Raw genomic sequence first — 14179 nt, 5'->3', positions numbered from 1 at the left:
AGCTACCGTATAATAATTATAATTTCCATTATTAGGAGACTTTCAGAATTTGGGTTCAAATTCCATTGCTTATTCACAAAATAAATAATTCCTTGCTATTATAAAATTATAATTCACTTTCACAAACACTTTAAAATTTTGTAGTTGTAATAAATATAGCATTTTCATGTACTAAATACGTCAATTTTCTCTCTGTCGGCGGCCATATTGGAGAATTTCTAAAGTAACCGACAGTGACAGAGGCGTTTTTGTAAATTTAAACATATACTAATTTCAATTCTTTATTTATGAATAAGGGTGGAGTCCCATGACAGCGTTTTGCGTTGCGTCGTAATGGGAGAGAAAAAGACGCAAATATACGTTTGCTGCATTCTCTCTCATTACAACGCAACGCAAAACGTTGCCATGGGACTTTGGCCTAAGCGAACAAAATAAGCGCACTCACAGCTTTTGTGGAACAATTAGAGTAAGGGAGAGAAAACATAATTTGAATTGTCTGACTCTCTTACTCTCATAGTCTTAAGAGGTTACCATGACAACCTGCAGGCTGGCAGCAAACGACGGTGTGAGTGCGGCCTTATGTTGCATTCTGGGAAGTCCCACCTCCCACGCGCGTCGCGCAGCAGAAGTTATTATTATTATTATTCGAAATCGAGATGAAACGATGAAATATGAAAAGTTCTATAAGATTTTTAACAATATATTCTATCGCAATTAACAAGATTGACAAACAGGACATGTAGTTGTCAGGAATTATCGGAATTATTAATCACTATAGTGTTTAAAACAACTGTTTATTAGTTTTCCTGTTCTAACAAGACATAAAATATGTCATTACAATGTTAAATTGAAATTCTAAGTTTATAAGCGATTTTCTACTTTCAAAGTGAATTTCACAATTATTTAAAGAAAAAATATCTTTGTGGAATTGGTGAATTCCAGTTTTACTAATTGCGTAAGCGCGTAAGTAATTCTCAATTATTTTTCCATGAAAGTGCGAACATAACCTCACTTTCTATGTTTACTCATTTCATTTATTTTCTTTTACGCGTTTATTCATATAAATTATGAAATTTGAATTGTAACTAATTTACATATATGCAAACTTTTGTTCTAGATTTATTATATTTTGGTTTGCGACAAATGTGAAAAGATATTCTTTCACGACAAATTTCCAACAAAAACTACAATTCAAAATGAATTCCCGGGTAAGAAGAATTTTATTTCAAATTATAAATACTAATATTTTCAAAAAAAAAAAAAATGAAGTAGAACATGGACGTAATAATATCCAGTTCCAAGACTTTTTTAATGTTCAGGTCAAAGAATTCAATTATTTAATTTAAAAAAATTGATAAAATTCATCCAAAATTCAAATATTGTCATAAATAATAAAATTTTTGTCAAGAATTCAATTAGTGAAATTTATTCTTCGCCAGAATTCATAATTTTTAGAGAATTTTTACGAAAAATCAATTATTTTCATTAATATTAAAATGATTTGACAAAAATTCAATTATTTTCGTAAATAATGAAATTTTTTGTAAGAGTCAATTATTTTTTTGGAAATTTTTGTTAAAACAGAAATATAAATAAAATTAATAAAACACTTCGCTAAAATTCACTTATTTTAAAAAATGATTCAATTTTTCGCTAAAAGTTCATTTATTTTTATAAATCATGACATTCTTCGCCGACAATTCCATTGTTTTCGTAAATATTAAAAAATTTCTTTTCAAAAATTCAATTATTTTCATAAAGAATAAAATTCTTTTCAGGAATTCAATTATTTTTAAATATTTTAATAAAATTGTTGGTAAGAAATCAATTATTTTCAAAAATTTTAATAAAATCCATTGCAAAATTTCAATTATTTTCAAAAGTAATAAAATTCTTTTTAGGAGAATTCAATTATTATCAATAGAATTTTAATCGAATTCCTCGAAAAAATTCTTAAAAATTTTATTAAAATTCGTCCAAAGAATTTATTTATTTAAAAATTTGTTGATAAAATTTTTAATAGGAATTGAATTTCAAGACACATTCAATTATTCAATAAATTATTTATTTGTATTTAAATAATTGAATTCTGGTAGAATTTTCTCATAAACATTGATTTAAAAATAGATTTCAGTTAAAATCTTAGATTATAAAAATTGAATTCTTTCCAAGAATTTCATTAAAATTTTTAAAATAATTGAATTTTATCGAGACGCATTTTTTTTTAAATTGTATTAAAAATAATTAAGTTTCTACCAAAAAAAAGTTTTATCAAAACTCTTTAAAATGTTTGAATTTCTGCTAAAATTCTGATATTTTTGAAAATAATTAATTTCTTGCAAAGAGAATTTTATTAAGACTTTTGAAAATAATTGAAACTCTGCAAAGATTTTTATTATTTTACGAAAATATTTAAATTCTTGCGAAAATTTTATTAAAATTTCTTAAAGTAATTGAAGATCTGCTAAGAATTTTGTTATTTTTAATTTATGCCAAGAATTTTATTAAATTTTTTTTAAATAATTGAATTCCTGTTAATTTTTTACAAGAATTTAATTATTTTTAAAAATTTTAATAAAATTCTTGGCAAGAATTCAATTATTTTCATAAATAATTAAATTCAATGCAGAATTTCGCAATTATTTTATTTATTTTTAACATTTTTAATACAATTTTAATCGAATTTTGTCGAAAAATGTAATTATTCTTAAAAATTTTATTAAAATTCGTTGATAGAATTCAATTATTTGAAAATTTGTTGATAACGATTTTTTATGGGAATTGAATTTTAAGAAACGTTCAATTATTCAATAAATTATTTCTTTGCGTTTTTGCATTTAAATTTCTATTTAAATAATTCAATTCTAGTAGAATTTTCTAATAAAAATTGATTTTCATAAAAAATGAATTTCAGTTCAACTTTTAGATAATAGAATATTAAATGCAATGTAGCGTGAATTTAAAAAAATAATTGAATTTTGTAATTAATTTTTTTGAAAAAGTTTAATTGAGTTTTCTAAATATTATTTTTAGTTTCTATTTTCTAATATTTATTTAATTAATGAATTTACGAATAATTGAAATTTCGTAAAATTGAATATTGTAAAGAAATGAATTTGGAAATTTCCAAAGAACTTTTTCGAAAATTATTAAAAATGATCAATATATAAAGAAGAATTTTAGATAAAAATTCTTAAAAATAATAATTGAATTGATAATGATTTTAATTATTATAAATTATTTTTATTAATAATTATTCATTATTATAGAACATGAAGAAATCAATGACTTCGAGTAATGGATTTCTTAATGTTTTATAGTAATTATTATCTGTATTTATAATGTTGCAGACAATTCGAAACAATATGCGTCAACTTCGTTGTGCCATCAATGAGGGAAATGTAGAAACTGTAAAGGAGCTTCTACAAAAAGGAATTAACATTAATGATCAAAACGGGAATGGAGAAACCATTTTATATCACGCTGTCAATGCAGGACATTTAATGAAAGAGGAAAAAGATTTTGAAAAGTTGATAAAAATATTGCTAGAATTTGGTGCCGAAATTAATGGTAAAAATAAAATTGGCGTCACACCACTTCATGTTTCTGCTGAAAGAGGACATGAAGAAATCTGTAAAATGCTTTTAATTAAAGGAGCTGATGTAAATGCAGTAAATGAACATGAAGAAACAGCCTTGCACTTTGCGGCTCAAAAAGGTCGTGAAGAGACTGTTAAATTACTTCTAGAGTTTGGTGCCAAAATTGATTGTAAAAATGTTTATGGTGATACACCACTTCATTTTGCTGCTGATAGGGGCAAGAAAGAAATCTGTAAAATGCTTTTAATTAAAGGAGCTGATGTAAATGCACTAACACGTAAAAAAGAAACCGCCTTGCACATGGCAGTTAAAAATGGTCATGTTGAGACTGTTAAATTTTTGCTTGAATTTGGAGCCGAAATTAATTGTAAAAATAAAAATGGAGCCACACCACTTCATTTCTCTGCCCGACAAGGAAATAAAGAAATAATTAAAATGCTATTAATTAAAGGAGCTGATGTAAATGCAGTAAATTTGAAAAACGAAACTGCTTTACACATTGCAGTTAAACTTAGTTACAATGAAAGGAATGCTGTATTATTGCTAGAGTTTGGTGCCGACTTTGATTTTTTCAAATATTTATTATTTTGTGGGCAAAGTGCTTTTCACTTCCACTTTATTAAAAGAGCAATAGCAAATTTATTTGTACTTGAAAGATATTCACTATTTTCGAGTGAAACTTACCTGGAAGAAAAGTTTCAAAAAGAATGTGAGAAAGAAATATTGTATTTGAAGAATGAAAAGATTAATGATACAAATATTTCGTTCTTTGACATATTGATTAACTATTGTTCATTATTCAAGTACATGAAAAATGAGAACATTGTACAGACTCTAAAATCATTGGATTATGAAGCAAAATTTCCATTTTACGGCAACATGATAAACTGTAATTTCATAAAGTGTATGAAAAGAAGAGGATTACTAGACCAATGTTATCAATTTTTTCCTCTTTTTTATAACAACTTCACCGAGTCACCACAATGTTATCATGAAAAAATACTTAGTTTTCTAAATGACGAGGACTTAAGCATTTTAATTAAAGCTTGTCAGCCTCTTGTAAACCTAAATTTGTAAACAATTTAGTTTTCAAATAATCATTTTTTGATAAATTTTAATTTCGCTGTAGAACTGTCAGATAGACAGATTTTCTTTTTTCTAAAATTGGATCTACGTACGCAGATGAATTTTCGAAGTTATTTCTTCTCTATTATTAGAATGTTTTCAGTTGGTATTGTACCATAATTTTTTTTCTGTAAAATTAATGTTAATTAACTAATTTTTAGATATATAGAGAAAGTGAAGAAAAATTAAATTTATAAAATAAAGTTAATGGGAATTCCTTATTCCTATAGAATAGGAAATTTGTTTTTTCTATACTTAAGTTAAGTATTTTTATATTTACATAAAAATGAATAGTAAGTAAAGAATTCTAATTGGAAATAAAATGACTATTTTACAAATTAATGAAGTACAGTCTTTTTATATCTTTCCTGATAAAATAAAAAAATTAATAAAAAAATACAAATAATAATAATAATAATAATAATAATTTATTTAGTAAACAGATAAATTGTACTTTTTCTTGGAAAAAAATTTTGATTTTTAGCGTTATTTTGGTATTTTTGAGTTTTTTTAAAAGAAGAGTATAACTTCGAAAGTAGATTTCCTATGAAAAAAATGTTCTAAAGAAAAGTTGTTTGTATTTTCTAAGCTATAATAATATGCGAACGAAAATTTGGAAAAATTGAATTCGCAAAATTTTGAAAGTATTGTAGTTTTTGACAAAAATGTCTGGCTAACGAAATTAGTCTTCATTTTTACACCAGCTTTAAGTGTGTTAAATTTGAAAACGATTCGATAATTTTTTTTAAAAGTTATCATAATCATGTTTTTTTTGGGGTTCAGGGCACCAAAAAACGTGAAGATTTCATAAAAATTAGCAAAAATCAATTTTCTACCAAAACCAATACTTTCTCGTGTGATGAGAATGTAAAAATTGAATTGTTTCGAAGGATATTTATAAAGAAATTTAGAAAATAATAATTGAACTTTTTCAAAAAATATTCCTTCATAAAATTTTATTAAAATATTGTATTGAAAATAATTTAATTTTTACAAAGATTTTACTATTTAAAATAATAATTGAATTGTTTTGATTGATTTATTAAAATTTTACAAAATATTTGCATTTTTTTTTAATAATATTCAAAATTAAAAAAGAAAGAATTAAATTATTTACAACAAAGTTTATTAAATTTCTTTGGAAAAAAAATTCTTTCTAAAATAATTGAGTTTTTGCAAAGAATTTTACTATAAAAATAATTTGATTGTTTCGATGGATTTATTAAAATTTTAGAAAATAATTGCATTTTTTTAAAAAAATATTTAATTACATTTTCTCGAAAGAATTCAATTATTTAAAAAAAATGTTGATAAAATTCTTGAGATGAATTCAATTATTTTCAAATTTTTTCGAGAAATTTTCAGTAAAAATTATTTATGAAAACTTTATTATTTTCAAGAAAATTGAAATAAATTCTTCAAAACAATTAAATTATTTTAATGAATTTTAATAAAAATCTTAATAAGAATTTAATTATTTTTAATGCAATTATTGAATTCTTTCGAAGAATTTAATTTCAATACAATGTTAATTTTTTTTCTTAAATGAATTCAATTATTGAAAAAAATGTTGATATCATTCTTGAAATGATCGAAGAATCGAATTCGAAGAATTTTTATTACTAAGGGACCATTCAAGTATTAAGTAAGCATTGAAGGGGGAGGGAGGGGTCTAGCTATTGCTTATTTCCATTAGAAAAAATGTCGCTAATGCACATAAAAAATCTTACATGGGGGAGGGGGGGGGTCTAAAAACCTGAAAAATATGCTTACGTAATATTTGAATGACCCCTAATGAAAATAATTGAATTCTTGCGAAGAATTTTATAAAAATTTATGAAAATCCTAATTAAATTCTTTTGAAGAATTTCTTTGATTTTTTTTTAAATAATGGAATTTCTTTAATAATTTTAATTGTAAATTTTGAAAGTATAATTGAATTTTTACGAACAATTTTTATTCATGTTTTTAAAATAATCATGTTTCTTAATAATTGAAATTATTATTATTGAATTTTATTAAAATTATTATTAATGGAAAATTAAATAACTTACGATGCATTGTGGAAAGTCCCACACCCACCGGAAGTTATTATTATTATTATTATTATTATTATTATTAAAGATCGAGATAACAATTTTATCAATTATCAATATTGACAAACAATACATGTAACTGTCATTGAGATTATAATAAACTATTGAGATTATTATAAATGCTATCAATTGTGTTATCTGCGTTACAATGTTAAATTGAAATTCGAAGTAAGCGAATGTCTACCTTCAAAGTGAATTTCACATAATTATTTAAAGAAAAATTATCTTTGCGGAATTTGTTAATTCCAGTTTTACTAATTGCGTAAGTAATTTTATATATTTTTATATTTACTCCGTTTATTCATTTCATTTATTTTCATCTACGCGTTTATTCATATAAATTATAAAATTTAAATTGTAACTAATTTACATATGCAAACATTTGTTCTAGATTGTTTTAATTTTGGTTTGCGATAATTGTGAAAAGAAATACTTCCACGACAAATTTTCAACAAAAACTATACAATTCAAAATGAATTCCGAGGTAAGAAGAAATTTTTCTAAAACTAGACTAATATTTTCAGAAAAAAAGGAATAAAATTTCCACAGGGACTTAATTTATTTAGAGTATAGCATTTAAAGAAAAATCAATTATTTAACAAAATTTTTATACAATTCTTCACAATGATTCAATAATTACTTTCACTAATGTTTAAAATTATTTAAACAGTGAATATAATTCCAACTACCGAGTAACGAACAAGGAACAATTCGTAATAATACCTATAAAATTCGTAATCTAATACTATTTACCATTTGATGTTTTCATAATAGATTTTCAATTTTTCAAACGATAATTTTAGTTCCTGTTCTACTGCAGTATTAAATCTATTATTATTTTAATTTTAGTCATTCTTAAAAACGGTAAACGATAGTTCATAGAATTCTCAATTTCCCTAAATCGTAACTAATTATATCAAATACAAATATTATTCTGCTGAATTTCGTAACAAAATTCTTTCAGTGTAATAAACAGCTGTATTCTGTCATTATTTTAAAATGCATAATTGATAAATTACTAAAGTTTTTCATAATGTAGAAATTTTCGAATAATTAAATTCAGAAACTTTGAAAAAATTTGGAAATTAAATATCCCAACTACCCAACTTAACTTAACTTAACTTACCCCAACTTTAAGAGTTCGCCTCAAAATAAAAGCATCGTTTTTGACGCCCTCTACAGCTTAACATAATGTAACAATTTAAAAATTTTGTTTATTGTTTTTAATACTTCAAATTATACTTTTCATCAAGCAAAAAGGCTTTTTAAATTTTATAATAAAATAAGCGAGAAAATAAATGTTGAATTTTGACATAATTTGCACACTTCTCATTCCCCTTAAAAAAAATTGGAAATTTATCTACTTAACGCATAAAAAGTAGCTTGAATTTATTAATTTCTTTTGTATTTGTATTGTTGCAGATAATTCAAAACAATATGCTTCAACTTCGTTGTGCCATCAATGAGGGGAATGCAGAAACTGTAAAGGAGCTTTTACAAAAAGAAATTAACATTAATGATCAAGATAGGGATGGAAAAACCATTTTATATCACGCTGTTAATGCAGGAAATTTATTGATTGTTGAGGAAATTTTAAAGTATCGTCCTGATATTAATGAAGAAAAGTACGCATTGCACATTGCAGTTGAAAATGGTCATAAAGAGATTGTCGAATTATTACTAGAGCCGAAATTTGGAGCCGAAATTAATTGTAAAAATGATAATGGCAACACACCACTTTATGTTTCTGCTAGAAAGGGAAATACTGAAATATTTAAAATGCTTTTAATTAAAGGAGCTGATATAAATGAAGTAAATTGTATTCAAGAAACCGCCTTGTCTATTGCAGCTAAAAAGGGTCATGAAGAGATTGTCAAATTATTGCTAGAGCCTGGTAATAGGTATAATAGTAATGTACCAAGTTAGTCCGTAGATGATTTTTCGAAGTTATTTTTTTTTTCTATTATTAAAATATTTTTAGTTGAATTTGTACTAAGTTTAGTTTCTTTTATTCTGTAACATAACTAATTTTTAGATATTTATATAAAAAAAAATGAAGAAAAATCAAATTTATAAAATAAAATTAACAGAAATTCCTTCCCAGAGAGCACGTAACCTTGCAGAAATATTGGCAATATTGCCGTATAACATTACTGCAAGGTTGTCATAATGTTAAAATGTCCCACCTTGCCCAAGTTTGCACTACAAGCTTGCTGCAATATTGCACTAAAGGTTGCCGCAAACTTGATGTAATCTTATATATGGAAATTGTTTATTATATAAAATTAATAATTTATTATTAGCAACAAATTTATATTTAATATTTTTAATTTTTATTAAACATTAAAAAATTATAACAACGTTATAATAATAATGTTATTAATTTCCCCAAAGAATTGGAGTTGGGAACTATTATCCATGATCAGTGGATAATAATTAAAAATTGTCAATGTCGTAGCAGACGTCAACTATACACATTGTCATTTAAGATAATATGGTGAAAAGCCTGTTCAGCGGACCGATACTTATACATTTGTATGAAGAATATTCAAAATTCAAAAAAAAAAAAAAATTCTTTACAGAAACTTTTATTAAAATTGCTCTTAAAATAATTAAATTTTTGCTAAAGAATTTTATAATTTATAAAAATAATTGGCTTGTTTCGAAGGATTTTATCTGAATTTTAGGAAACAAATTGAATTCATTCATGAAATTTTATATTATTATTATTATTATTATTATTATTATTATTATTATTATTATTTATTTTATTTTATTTTATTTTATTGTATTTCAAAAATTGAATTGTTTTTTAGGATTTATTTAAAATATTCAAAAAAGAATTTAATTTTTTTCGAAAAAAAAAATTTTTTTTAAATTACAAAAATTGAAATTTATTACAGAAAATTTATTAAAATTCTTTTAAAAATAATTGATTTTTTCCAAAAAAATTTTAGTATAAAAATAATTTGTTTATTTCGAAGGGATTTATTAAAATTTTAGAAAATAATTGAAATTCATTGCAAAAAATTTTACTATTCATAAAAATAATTGAATTTTTTCCAAAGAATATGTTATTCTTTTGGGGAAAATTATTGAATTCTTGCTAAGAATTATATTAAATTTTTTTGAAAATATAAACAATTATAATTAATTATGTACTTAATAATTGAATTTTAAACATTTTTATTAAGAAATTATTCAAAAATTAAGTTTTATTGTTACCTTTTTCACTTCTACTTTGTATATTATTGATATTTATTTTACTAATATTTCGTTATAATTATTAATAACGTTTTAAATAATTTTTTTCCTACTTTGAAATTAAATGAATATTTAAATTATTATTTATGTTTTTTTTGAGAACTTAAATGTTGCATAAATATTTTAATAAGTATAAATAAAAAGCAAAAATAAAATGTAAATCATGTAAACATTGTAAATTTTATTTAAAAATTATAGGTTATGTTTTTGACAGTTATTACGTGACAGCTTTACGGATTTTACGTTTTTACGATATTTTACCGGTTTTACCAATTATTATCAATTTAACCCTTTCATGAAAATTCACGTACTTTTTTAAACAAATTTTCATCTCGTTCGATTGTGAAAAAAGAAAAATAATAAAAAGTATTTTCCTAGATACGTAAATTAACAAACATTCCTTAGAAAATCCTCGCCCGATTTCTAAAATTGTTGTTAAAAAATTGTAATAAAGTTAAAGTTTTAATAGAAAAATTTCCTCATCTCATCCTCATTATTATCACATATTTTTGTAAAATAACTAAATAAGATAAATAAATAGAAAAAATGTAGAATCTAAATAAGTTAAATAAATAATAAATATCTGTTTATTTTTCAATTGTTCCTTAGTTTAATATCAAAAATATGTCGATAAGGAAGATTTCTCCAACACAGCCGCTTGGAACCAAGCGAAGGTGAGTCTCTACTTTATCGACCGAGCGATGATGATAATAGCGCAAGAAAGATCATACACAAAAGGATCATCTCTCTCCTCCCTCTATTCATGTATATTTTCTGCACTTGCAGCTCACAGACAACGAGAGTAATACAGTGCGGAGTCATGACTTGAACGCGGGTCATGGCGTATGTTAATGTGGCCGAATGGAAAACAGATCAAGTTTGTGAATGGTTGAAAGGTTTGGAAAAAAATTACACCTTTTTTTCTTATACAATATATTTATTTCGAAGTGATTTTAACCGTTTTTTTCCCAATGAATCGAGAGTGTGTAGTGCAAGTTTAATACTTTCTCCCCCCTCTTCCTCTTCACCCATCTCAATTATTAATATACCCATCACAAACATTCTCAAAATAACTTATAAGTGTGTGTTTTTCTCCGTGGGAAAATTCATTTCCTGTGTAATACGCCCCCACCCGTTTTATTCGTCATACATATATATTACTCTACGCATAGATCAATTTCAAGTGATGTTGATGTGTGTGATTCATAAATTTGAAATCATTCATAAAAATTGTTCTTGTGTTTCTTTTTTATCTCCAACACTTTGTATATATGTATATTATAATAATATACGGAAATGTCAAATTCCCCTATTTTGGAGATTTTAACCAAATTTTTTTGTTGTTCTCAAATTGATATTATTCATTATTATTTCGTTTGTTTCGTACTATTTACAATTACAATAATGAGGAGTGAAAGTTTTTTTTTTATTTTTTCAAGTATAAACATAACCTAATTTTCCCAAATGGCCTTGAGGTTTCTTTTTGCCTTTTGCTAATAAAGAGCTATATTATGATAAACTAAATATTCTGAATACTTGAAATATTTTAGTTGCGATTTCGTGGTGGATTCTTCAATAGAATAATATAGTCATTTTTTATTCTATTCTATTTTTCTTCTATTGAAAATTATTCTGTAAATAAATTCTAACTTTTTTATAAGTTTATTCGAATGAATTTTTTTATTGTTGAATAATTACATTGAACATTTTCGTTATTATATTAAATATTCTATATTAATTATTTAAATTCTAACCTCAAAATTGATTTTAAAAAATGCAGATTTTGGATAAAGTCGAATAAATTTCAAAATTGGCGAAAAATTATTTTCTGCAATTCAATTATTTTCGAAAATTTGCATTGTAAATCATTGTTTGGAAATTCAATTAATAAAAATTTTTTTTTATTCGAAATTCTTCAAAAACTTGATAATTTTCCAATATTTTTTAAACATTTCAATTATTTTTAATTTTATTTTACTAAATTACAAGTGTTTAGAAATTTTTCAATTATATTAATTATATTATTTTAAAAGTAATATTACTAATTTTATTCACAGCAATTCAATTGTTTTTAATTATTTTCGAAAATATTAAAATTTACTCACTCATGAATTCAATTATTTTCATAAATACAAAAATTTTCATAAAAAATTCAATTATTTTCGAAAATAATAAAAAGTTACTATCAAGAATTCAATTATTTTTATAAATACAAAAAAATTTCGCAAGAAATTCAATTATCTTCAATTCAATAAAATTCGAATTAAATTTATTAAAAGAATTCAATTATTTTGAAAAATTTTAATTGAATTCCTCAAAAGAATACAATTATTTTTAAAAATTTGTTAAAACTCTTCGCAGAAGTTTAATTATTATCAAAAATTTTGATAAAATTAACTATGAGAATTGAATTATTTTCATAATTAATTCAATTTTTCACAGAAATTCAATTATTCTCAAAAATGTTAGTAAAATTCTTTTTATCTGAATTTTACTAAATTTCGTAAAAATAATGTTAATTGGAAATTTTGAAAATAATTGAAATTTACGAAGAATTTTATTAAAAACTTTTGAGAACAATTGAATTGTTTAGAAAAATTTTATTACAATTTTTAACAATAATTGAAGAAGAATTTTATTATTTATAAAAAATTAAAATTATGTCTGAAAATAATTGTATTTATAAAAAGATTTTTATTTATTTACAAAAATAATTGAATTCTTGACAAGAATTTTACAATTTACAAAAATAATTATTTGATTCCAAGAATTTTTCATCAGAATTGTTGAAAATAATTGAATTTAAATAATATTTTTAAATATAATTGTATTCTTTTAAGGAATTTTTTTAAAAATTGTTTTGAAAATAATTGAATTTTTTTGTAGAATTTTATTATTTACGAAAATATTTTAATTCTTGCAAAGAATTTTTTTATTTTCGAAAATATCTTAATTCTTGTGAAGAATTTTCTTATTTATGCGAAAATAATTAAATTCTTGCCGAAAATTTTACAATTCACAAAAATAATTGAATTGTTTCAAAGAATTTTATCTGAATTATTGAAAATAGTTTAATTTTTTAAAGAAATTTGACAAAATATTTAGAAAATAATAATTATTTAAAAAAATTTTTTATCAAAATTGTTGAAAATAATTGAATACTTATTAAAATTCTTGAAAATAATAAAATTTAATTAATATTTTTAAATATAATTTTATTCTTTCGAGAAATTTTTTTAAAAATTGCATTGAAAATAATTGAATTTTTAGGAGAATTTTGTTATTTACAAAAATAATTGAATTCTTGCCAAGAATTTCACAAAAATAATTGAATTGCTTCGAAAAATTTTATTATTTATGGAAATATATTAATTCTTGCAAAGAATTTTCTTATTTATGAAAATAATTAAATTCTTGCCGAGGATTTTACAATTTATAAAAATAATTAAATTGTTTAATAGAATTCTTTGTAAAATTTAATTATCTTTAAAAACTTTTCACAATTCAATGATTTTCAATATCTACTATTTTTATAAAATTACCAAACAGAATTCAATTATTCAAAAAAATTTATAATAAAATTCTATGAAAAAATTCAATTATTTTCATCAATTTTAATAAAATTCGCCGCAAGAATTTAATCATTTACCTAATTAATAAAATTCTTTGAAAGAATTAAATTATTTTTATAAATAATAAAATTCTTCGAAAGTAATTAAATTATGTTTTCAACAATTATTAATAAAATTTCTCGAAAGAATTCAATTATTTTCATAAATTACAAAATCCTTAGAAAAAATGTAATTCTTCAAAAAATTCAATTTTTCTCAACATTTATAAAATTTTTCAGAAAAATTCAATTATTTTCCAAATTTTTTTTAAAATTCTTCCCAAGAATTCAATTATTTTCCAAATTTTAAAAAAAATTCTTCGCAAGAATTCAATTATTTTTATAAAAATAGAAAAATATTCCAAAAAAATTTAACTATTTTCATAAATTATGAAATTCTTCAAAAGAAAGTCAATTTTTCCTAAAATTGACTTTTCAAATTGTTTTAAAAATTCTTCCCAAAAATTCAATTATTTTCCAAATTT

At 22.5% G+C, this 14179-nt stretch overlaps 3 protein-coding genes across 4 annotated transcripts in view; all 3 read left to right on the top strand.

Moving 5' to 3' along the window:
* Nucleotides 1-606: 606 nt before the first annotated feature.
* LOC122512588 (ankyrin repeat, PH and SEC7 domain containing protein secG-like) lies at nt 607-5062 on the top strand. The gene is made up of 3 exons (XM_043628502.1): nt 607-963; nt 1118-1208; nt 3351-5062. The coding sequence occupies exons 2-3, from the start codon at nt 1197-1199 to the stop codon at nt 4674-4676; spliced, it is 1338 nt and encodes a 445-aa protein (XP_043484437.1). The 5' UTR covers nt 607-963; nt 1118-1196; the 3' UTR covers nt 4677-5062.
* A 1875-nt stretch (nt 5063-6937) lies between these two features.
* On the top strand, nt 6938-8885 carry LOC122512368 (putative ankyrin repeat protein RF_0381). 2 transcript variants are annotated; one of them, XM_043628163.1, is made up of 3 exons: nt 6938-7082; nt 7212-7304; nt 8243-8885. In XM_043628163.1, exons 2-3 carry the CDS (start codon nt 7293-7295, stop codon nt 8744-8746), a joined length of 516 nt encoding a protein of 171 aa, XP_043484098.1. In that variant the 5' UTR covers nt 6938-7082; nt 7212-7292; the 3' UTR covers nt 8747-8885. The 2 variants fall into 2 exon arrangements, with proteins under 2 accessions (XP_043484098.1, XP_043484103.1); XM_043628168.1 differs by lacking the exon at nt 7212-7304 and having other exon boundaries at nt 6948-7082.
* A 1918-nt stretch (nt 8886-10803) lies between these two features.
* LOC122512559 overlaps nt 10804-14179 on the top strand; it is a 31379-nt gene continuing 28003 nt past the window's right edge. Inside the window, exon 1 of the mRNA XM_043628459.1 lies at nt 10804-10980. Coding sequence (XP_043484394.1) covers nt 10923-10980 — 58 coding nt within the window. The 5' untranslated portion in view covers nt 10804-10922. The remainder of the gene's footprint in view (nt 10981-14179) is intronic.

Source organism: Leptopilina heterotoma, unplaced genomic scaffold (assembly GCF_015476425.1).
Source record: "Leptopilina heterotoma isolate Lh14 unplaced genomic scaffold, ASM1547642v1 Lhet_123, whole genome shotgun sequence".
Taxonomy (NCBI): domain Eukaryota; kingdom Metazoa; phylum Arthropoda; class Insecta; order Hymenoptera; family Figitidae; genus Leptopilina; species Leptopilina heterotoma.
Note: the sequence above shows the minus strand (reverse complement) of the source record. Positions and strands in the feature narration are given on the sequence as shown.